This window comes from Dipteris shenzhenensis, chromosome 26 (assembly GCF_047967505.1).
Source record: "Dipteris shenzhenensis isolate YYH24624 ecotype China chromosome 26, Dip_SZ_1.0, whole genome shotgun sequence".
NCBI classification, from domain to species: domain Eukaryota; kingdom Viridiplantae; phylum Streptophyta; class Polypodiopsida; order Gleicheniales; family Dipteridaceae; genus Dipteris; species Dipteris shenzhenensis.
Window position 1 is genome coordinate 46,633,018 of NC_141621.1, and position 8,855 is coordinate 46,641,872.

At 42.7% G+C, this 8,855-nt stretch overlaps 1 protein-coding gene across 2 annotated transcripts; it reads right to left on the reverse strand.

Annotated features, from left to right (window-relative positions):
* Window positions 1-5,626: 5,626 nt before the first annotated feature.
* LOC147885175 (uncharacterized) lies at window positions 5,627-7,444 on the reverse strand. 2 transcript variants are annotated; one of them, XM_087397911.1, is made up of 5 exons: window positions 7,295-7,444; window positions 7,117-7,131; window positions 6,715-6,971; window positions 6,069-6,624; window positions 5,627-5,822 (listed from the first exon to the last, which is right to left on the reverse strand). In XM_087397911.1, exons 1-5 carry the CDS (start codon window positions 7,405-7,407, stop codon window positions 5,672-5,674), a joined length of 1,092 nt encoding a protein of 363 aa, XP_087254037.1. In that variant the 5' UTR covers window positions 7,408-7,444; the 3' UTR covers window positions 5,627-5,671. The 2 variants fall into 2 exon arrangements, with proteins under 2 accessions (XP_087254037.1, XP_087254038.1); XM_087397912.1 differs by lacking the exon at window positions 7,117-7,131.
* Window positions 7,445-8,855: the final 1,411 nt, after the last annotated feature.

Sequence of the window (8,855 nt, forward strand, 5' to 3'; positions counted from 1 at the left end):
AATCCACTGAAATGATCCCAGATTCAAGAATAAAGGTGTTTCCAAGCTCCTGAAGTAATGTGGACACCAAAAGCAAGCAATAGTTGCCTCTACAAGTCAATACGGAGTCTCTGTCATCGAACGGAACAGGGAAAAGCTCAAAAAACGACTTTTTTCTTTGAAAGCTCTTAACAGGCTCTCAAAACCACTTCGCAAAGCCAAAGTGACTTTTCCAAAGGTTCCTCCAAGGTCTCTGCACACTCGGATGTAAGTAAAGTCACCCACAAAGCTTCCCACAAAGCTTCTCCTTCCTCCCACAGAGCTGCTGAGCTTCTAGCATTCACACACGCTCAGCTAGATCACTCGGGCTCTGATACCAGTTGAGAGTGCTCTCAACGGAAGCAAGAATGGAAGAAGGAGAGAGAGAGACAGAGAGCCACACAAGTTTGGTGGGTGCAGAACCACCCTAATCTTCTTTTTCATTCATTTATATATGTGTTTGAGTATTGTACATAACTGGGGTTAAGGCACAGTGACCTTTAACCCCCACAAGCCCAAGGGTGTGAGGTCACCCTAGGATAAGGTTCTTGCCACGTGTCTTTTTCTAAGGTATTGAACCTTAGGAAGACAATACGATGGAGATGGCGATGGAGGTCGTTGATGGGTTGGAGGCGACCTTCAGTGGAGGAACTTCTGCTGCATGGTCGATGTTTTGATGGAGCATTGGAGTAGTTGGAGCATAGGAGCTACGTTGAAGGAGCCGAGACTGTGAGCCAATCGTTGGATGGAGGGTCGCCTTCTAGAGCTGGAGACATATGTTGTATGGAGAAGGCTGTGGCTGACGTGCTATTGAGGAGTCCGTCGTAGTCATAGCGATGGAGCCGATAGTAGTCTCCAAGATAATGGGCTACTTGTTGCTACAAGATCAAGGACAACAGGAAAGAAGGCTGTTGGAGTGTCATGAGGCAGCCCGTATGGAGAGGCTTTGCTGCAGGACATGCAACCCGTGGCTGCTGGAGCATCACCCGTGTCACTATAGATGGTCGTATGTGCAGTGGAGCTAGTTGGCCATCTTGAAGAAGGCAATGGAGCCTTGAAGCTATTGAGCAGTGCGTAGGGCTGTTGTAGGAGCTTGGAGAGCGTTGACGTAGGAGCGACTATCGTTGTAGGCTATATGGAGCTTCATTAGAGACTACATTTAGAGGTCGAGGCACCTTTTGTCGAGTCTATTGTTGCAGTCATTAGGCTTGTTGCTGCTGCTCTTTGAGTGCTTGATGAAGAGAACCACATCCAAAAATACTCCTCATGAAGAAGAAGAACCGAGAACTAAAACAAAAACAGAGAACTCACAAATTTCTCTCAATCAAATGAACCTCTATCTCTCCCTCACAGGAATGATTATCTAAGTTCTCTCTCTCATATGAATCTCTCAAAGAACTCACTAAGTCTCTCGAAGAAGATCACTCTCTCACAGAAGAAGGATTAGAAACTCAAAGAGAATACCTCTCATGGATGGAATTCTCACATGAACAGAAATTTCTCTCAAAGAAAACATAAGTTCTCTCAACGGAAGAGAACACTTGAGAACTCTCAATTACTCTCTCACACTCTCAAGGATCGCAATGTCTCAGTGGAAGACAAGGGAGCTTTGATACCATGACAATATATGAAGAGGGGAGAGGAGAAGAGTGGAGATGAGGAGAGAGGGTACAGCTAGAGAGCACACCACAAATGACTAAGTGTACACTAGATTTAGTTGAAAAAATAGAATATATACAAACCCTTTTAGGGTTAGGGTTAGGGGATCTAACCCTTTCCTTTATAGCACTCTATAAGGTTAGTTCTATGCACATATGATCACGTGATGGTGCTATGCACACATGATCACATGATGTTGAGCATGAATTCTCAACACGGTCATAGCTATATAGTAAGTCACAATGATTACTAATAGCTATATAATAGTAGACCTTGGTATATAAAGTGATTGGCACATTAGTATCCACCATCGTATACTATCGTTGTTGTGTTCTTTTTAAGTTAATTATGTTTGTAATATCTGAAGCAAGATGTGTCCTTTGTTTATGAAAAGTTTCCTCTAGTATAAAGATGCTACTCTAGAAAGAAAGGCACAAGAGTTTTTGGTTGTGTAAATTTGTCCCATTTATATGAAGAGAAGCTCAAATCCTTGCTAATACGATTGGTAAAGATAGCTGCTTTGTTTGTGTACTATGAATAGTCATGAATTACTAATTTTAGCAACCATTGGCTAGTCTTAGAACAAAGTTTGTAATAAAGCCGTTATGCACAATAGGGCCCCCCAGTTATTGAAAAATCACATTCATTTGTGAAGGAGGTAGTAAGAGGGGTGAAAAGGAAGGGCTATCACCTAAGGTGCAAGGCAAAAATTAAAGCTCCATCCAGAAATCTCAGAACTGCCATCTTAAACTTATAAGAGAGCTTGCTCCTTGCTAGCCCATTGATCCCTACGTTCCTTACACCCCTTGTTGCAAATCCGATCGGTCCTCCCTCCTTGAGCTTTGTGCTATGTTGGCCAAATATCTGAGCTCCACCACTAGCGATTGCACAATGCATAATATGTTTATGGCGGCAGGCAGCCTAGGGAGAGGTTTGGGTTATTTGAGCTCTCCTTGAGCCACATGTCCCAATTATAAGCCCTTGATCTATGTTTGATCTAAAGGCCTACATCATTCCTAAGTTTAAAATTGACCCAAAATCATAAGCTTTTGAGAGGAAAAGCCTAGACAAGCTTTTCTATGCTTTTGTGCCACAAACTTATATAAGGAGTAAGGAGATCATTCCTCAAAGTCAAAGAAGCTTTGTTTTCTTTACATGGCCATTGACATCATCAAGTTGAACTATGCAAACCATAGTGCTTCAAAACAATAGGTAAGCATCTCTATTAGCCCAAAGGAACTATTCAAAATTTCATGATTTTATGCAAAAATATTTTATGAAGCAAGTCTGCAATTTATTGCATTTGTAGAAGAAGGTTTTGTATGTCCATGTGAAAATCGTGTGTTTGTCAATGGTTGTTTCTACTAAACATCTTTATATGGGTGTCAAGTGGAAGATCATCTCCATCGTACGATTAGCAGCTCTTCTCCTTGAGATGATAGTACCAAATTACATTATCTGAGTGTCAAATTGGTAGGCATTGAAGGCTGACAGAGATCATGCAATTTGAAGGAATAAGTAGCTGTAGAGCTCATTATGCAGAAGGGTGTTGCCCAGCAAAGCAGAGTTCCAACCTTTATTCGCTACCTTCCACCCACGTTTGAATCCTTGCGTGACGAGTGAGGGGAGTGATGAACTCCTTAGCAACTAATAGACTACAAGCACTTTGCATTAGAACCACAATTAGACTCCCATTAGATCCATATACAAAGACAGACCCAGACTTGAACTTGTGTAATTTGCCACACCAAATGTTCTTCTACATCCAGCAGGAAAATGTTCCAAGAAATGTCTTCGTCTTTGTGAGATCTTGTAATCAAATTCTTCACATAATGATCTGCTCCTTGATGGTTCAATTTGGAACAAATCTCACAATTGACCATCGTGCTTTGGCAAATTGCATCTTGTACATAGCTCACCTACATGGCTATGGAGGACGACCGCATCTTACAATTCTGCCAGCCGACTAACGGAGTTTCCATGTATAAATGGCTCACTGTCTCCATTAACCATTGCAACTAGCTTACACCCTCAAATCAATGACTGGCTCTCATGGCTTCTGCTTCCCGGATGTGATTAATATATAATGCACCAAACTTGGTAATTCTCCTTTGCGGGCAGTGCTTTGAGCCGATCCTACCAAGCTGCAGTAGTCATCCCTATTATAGATGCAAGAAGCAATGCCATGAGACACTAGATATCATAGCAGAGCAAGGGCCATTGGGGATATAAGTCTAAGACGGTCATTGTCACTTTCCAAGATGTGAGACTGTTCATGCGCCTATCAAAGCTATAGATGAGCAATGATCTCTAGCTAACAATAGAGCCCATAATATGCTACCTGGCCTAGTTCCAGGTCGTAGCTATAAAGGAATCGCTATAGCTGGCCTGCTCACCCTTCAAAGTGGAATAAAGTCACCGTAGATACTGCAGACGTGCTAAAATCATTAGAAGAAGCTGACCTAAGAGGATGTTAAGCCACACTGCCCATGACTAATGTCCAAGTGAAAAAAAATAGCTACCCCAAATGGCATGGCTCTGATACTATAAGAATTGTGATAGAAGCCCTTTCGCTTCTTATGATGGCTTTGTAGGTAGACATAATTTGTTGATAAGCAATCTTTGTAATGTAATAGCTACAAGTTGCCAGAAGAATCCCAAGTTTCAGATGTATATTTAAAGACTATAATTAGTTCACAAGTTACATAATCCTTTTCTTCTAACGAATCACCCCCGACATTGGTCAAACTAGTACGCAACCCACGCATTACTTCGGAATATAGAGAGAAGCTCCTCTTGACACATGCATTGATTTGTTCTTAAAGTGCTAATCAATTCACCTTGCATACTTGGATTTATTTTTGAAATCTTGGCTAAGAGTCTTAACCCATGGCTTTATCTCATGCTTTCCATGTAACGTTGGCTAAGTGGAGAGTGAGAATATTACGTGCTCTACTTCAGACTTCCTCTAATGATACTTGTATTTTTATGCTATCCAGAGTCTAATGAACGATCTCAGAATATTGAAATCATCCCGCTCAAGGACACACGCAGATCCTCTTAGGCTCACATTGGCAAGTTTTGAGAATATTGTCTCTCAATACTCGACTATGATCATGACTATTGACATTCAGGTAATATGCCAGTTTCCTATCCATTTGCGAGACTTATCCTCGACACTGATATTCTTATTGTTATCTCGACACCCAAGGAAGGGCCAATTACCTTATATTATAACTCTTTGGAGAAGAAAGCATGCCACCTCCCCACCCATACTATGTGTGGTAATTTTATAGTATATATTATATTATAAATTTTTTTAATTACTTGTCCATTCAAAATTTCTTTACAACATTCCTCTCGTTTGATGCATGTTATCGATGCGAGGGAGCAAGAAAATCCAAGATAGATGTAAGATTGAAGAATAACTACTTTTTTATTCATATGGTTGTAGTCCATGTGACAATATTGTATAAATTGCAATGAGGATCCGTTATTGTATCGCCTTATTCATGTATTTGTTGGACTTCAACTTCCAAAATATGAGCATCACAAAATCAATAATAAATCACCACCTTGACATTTGCAAGGAGGATCGAATCCTTATGGACACTATGTCGGGTCTCATGTCCACTATTTTACTCATTCACTTTTTTCCTTAAAATTTTGATAAAATAGTAAGATTCAGCTTCAATTATGAGTTAGTAGTTAAGCGCTCCACAATGGAAAGGCAGCATCCTTCCGCAAATCTAGTTTCTAAAAATGACAAAGTTCAAAGAGAGAGTTTTACTAATGTTTGTATTTAAAATGATTGGCATGACACGGAAAGGTAAGAGCAAATTCTAGAGGGACACGATTGTATTTTATATATCAATCTTCTAAAACTACACATGTATCATGCTTTGCCGCAGCAACGCGCGGGACCCATCTTGTGAATTACATGTGGACGATGAGGAGAGTGGCGGATAGCAACGGCTAGGTCTATCGTGTGTATTCATGTGGATCGAGGCACGTAGAAGAAATAGATAGCTGTGTATGGTGACCTGTAGAAGCTTGCCTCCGCTATAGCTGCCGAGTTTGTTGAAGGAGGAAGCCCTCCAGTACAGAACAGGCACTGTACATAAGTCACCGAGCCCAAAAGGTAGCTGCAGCCACTCAACCAAACATCATCAAACGCCTGATCAGGCCTTCGGTAACAAGAGTATCTACAGTCCAGTTGAAACAGAAGATCATTTGAACTTTGAAGTTTTAGCGTTTGAAACATAAGATCACGCAGCTGATCATATATCGTTTGTAGTCCGATTCCCAAGATTAGATGTCTTATTCTCTCTTGCAAGTACGTCTTACTTTTTTTTAATAAAAATAAAAATAAAAAGTACCGTCTTCCTTACCTCCCCCCTCCATGACTCGTTGCCTTGAGCAGCGACCAGGCTATGCTGTTGCTTGCCACCTTCTGCTCGTGCAATATCTTTACCGTCACTCTGCTCGCCGGGCTGAAGACGCTCCAGCTCAGCTGCCCCCCTGCGGCATCCTCTTCGCTTAGTAACTCGTGCTTTCCCACCACTGGATCTCCCGGGAGAGACGACAAGACAGCACTCAGGTTCCGGAATTCCCATGATGTCCCGTTGGAGACGTACGTCAGGAAGCCCTGTGCGAAATACGAGATCAGCAGAACGTGGCCCTCCGGAAGTTGAAGGCTTTCAGGGATCAAGGGCGCTCTCGGAGGCTCGCGACTTTGTGTCCAAAATACGTAGTGCGATTGGTATGGCACTTCGAGTTTCTCTCCCGCTTCGGAGCAGTAGAGGGGAGACGCCCCACCACTGCTGTTGACACGTTGGACGTATGATGCCTGGCTAAGCGTTCCATAGCCGCTATGAGAAGTGGCTCTCAAAAGTAGACTAGCGATGCTATTATCATCGGTGGAAGCGAGGTTTGCAATCACTCTAACTGCGCAAATTCGAGAAAGTTCGTTGGAAAAAAGATCCCATATCGCAATACGAGAGCGAGAGAGAGAAGCGCGAGAGAGAGAGACGATACATGTAGCTGTGCTGGAGGGAGTACTCCAGGAGTTATGATCTCCAGGCCTGTTGACGATTGACCATGTTGGCCTTCCACCTCCCGCATCAGGCCTTGGCAGGAAGTAATGAGACCCCAAGACCTGGGACGAGCTCTCGGACTGTTTCACAGCATAGAGAGCGGCCCTTGCCCCGGCTAAAAGGTATTCTAACCTCCCTCGACTTTTCTTCTCGCATCTGTATACCTGAACTCCTTTTCCTAGAACCCTCAGGAAAGGGCTGATCAGAACGGCCAAAAGACTTTGTCACGTACTTTCGGCCAAAGAAAGGAATACAATGTCGTTACCTTTGAGCTAAAGCCAACAAAAATGCGAACTGCCAATCCAACAATTGCTCAAATGATGGATCGGGAAGTATTCTACACCTGCAGTTGTGCCGCCTCCATGCATCCCCCCACATAAAGCAGAGTAGCTCAAAGAGCATCGAAGGTGATAGGGGGTTCTCAATCCTAATATAGCTGCTCCTAAAATACATTGCAGATTCATTTTGTCTTTGGATATCAAGCGGTACAAACAATATTGTACAGGATAGATAGAACTTACGAGTTTCCTGAAGGAGGGTTGAGCTGTCGAGCAGCAAGCGTGCTGATGAGAAGGTAACCGAGAAGTGCGCTCCTTAGCACGAAGGGAATGTTGCAGGCTAGCATCGACCCCATTGGCAACCTTGAAGATTCGCAAAGCCTCCGAGTGAGAAAGCGGAGAAGGCAAGCAGAGTTTCTGAACGGAGCTCACAAGTGAAGTGTCTTAGAGTGGCAAAGAAGTGGCACTTTTCCTCAGTTGGACTGACTCATTATCATCAAGCATCATCATATGTTGTAGAGAGCCACTTTCTTGGAACGACAGCAACTCAAGAGCCATTACTCATGCTACTATACGTCAAATGGAAGCAAAGCATGTGAAGCTCTGCAAATCCCAAGATGATATATGGAAAGAGCCTCCACATGGTGCCACCACACAATCATAAGATGGCTAAATATTATGTTTAAAAAGTTCTCTCTCTATTATAAGCAAACTAGATCTTTGAAAAGCATAGATGAAGTTATGTTAGATTATTTTGATGTGTTAAGTAGCTGCATCATGTTGGATTTCTCTTGCAGAGAGAGGCAAACCAGAGTTGAGTGCAACGTTTGCATGACTTTCTATCTTGCTTTCATTCTATCCATGTAGGTGCATTTGATGACTCTGTGCTTTGTTGTGTGAATTCTATAGACTGGCTAGGTCATGTTAATGTTATAGAAGCTATAAGATGTGATCAGGACCTTAAGGCTAGCGGGTTCCAATAGCTAGGAAATAGGTACGATGTAAAGGGGACGGACAAAGAGAGAGAGAGAGAGACAGAGACAGAGAGAGATTGTACCTCATATAAAATTCCGTGGAGGAGGAAGGTTTGCGATGTGAACCATTCCATTGTGTTGAGAGTCAACCATACCAACACCCAAGTAGCATCTTACATCTTAACATGTGCAAAGGTACAAACATAGAGGGCGTGTAGATGGCAATGATGTGAAGGCACGTGTGTGCATGCATGCATGCTTGCGTGAGAGAGAAAGAGAGAGAGATTTTATAGTATAGTATAAGATTACTGCTTATTTTGTAATGCTTAAATAATCTTTTAATATTTTGGTATAATAGCGTCTTGATTTTTTGGATCATTAGGGGAGAATTAGGGTCTCCAAAGCGCCCCCAATTAGTGTTTCCTAATTCCAAGGGATTTTTGAGGTATTTGAGGTATACCAATGGGAGTGCTCCTTTTTGTGGGGTAATGCCATGTTGAGGTGGAGGGTGGCCTACGAATAGCCCCTATTGGCTACTCCTCTTACACTGGGGACCACTTAAACCATCCCCCCCCTCAATCCATGCAAACAGTCCTACAAGTCATTCAAGAGGCGGTGGGCCCTTCTAGGCGAATTTTCCCCCCCTCAGCTTGTTATAGGCCTGCCCACTCCTCTTCTCTATCCAGCTCCATTCTCCATCCATTTTGCAAATGTGGGAACTCATTTGGCAGCTTCTTTGCCCCCTCCTACTCTAGTCCACTGTCTTTCTCCCTCTTCAACACCTCTTGTATAAGTAGCTGCTCATTCTCTCTCCATTCCTAGCTATAGCA

Bases quoted from the DNA above. Each gene is read 5' to 3' on its own strand.
- LOC147885175 (XM_087397911.1), bottom strand. From the start codon at position 7,407: ATGGGGTCGATGCTAGCCTGCAACATTCCCTTCGTGCTAAGGAGCGCA. The intron at 6,625-6,714 runs GTATCGTCTCTC...GAATTTGCGCAG, and splicing joins TCCCTCCAGCACAGCTACAT to TTAGAGTGATTGCAAACCTC. The intron at 5,823-6,068 runs GTAAGGAAGACG...GAGTGGCTGCAG, and splicing joins ACGAGTCATGGAGGGGGGAG to CTACCTTTTGGGCTCGGTGA.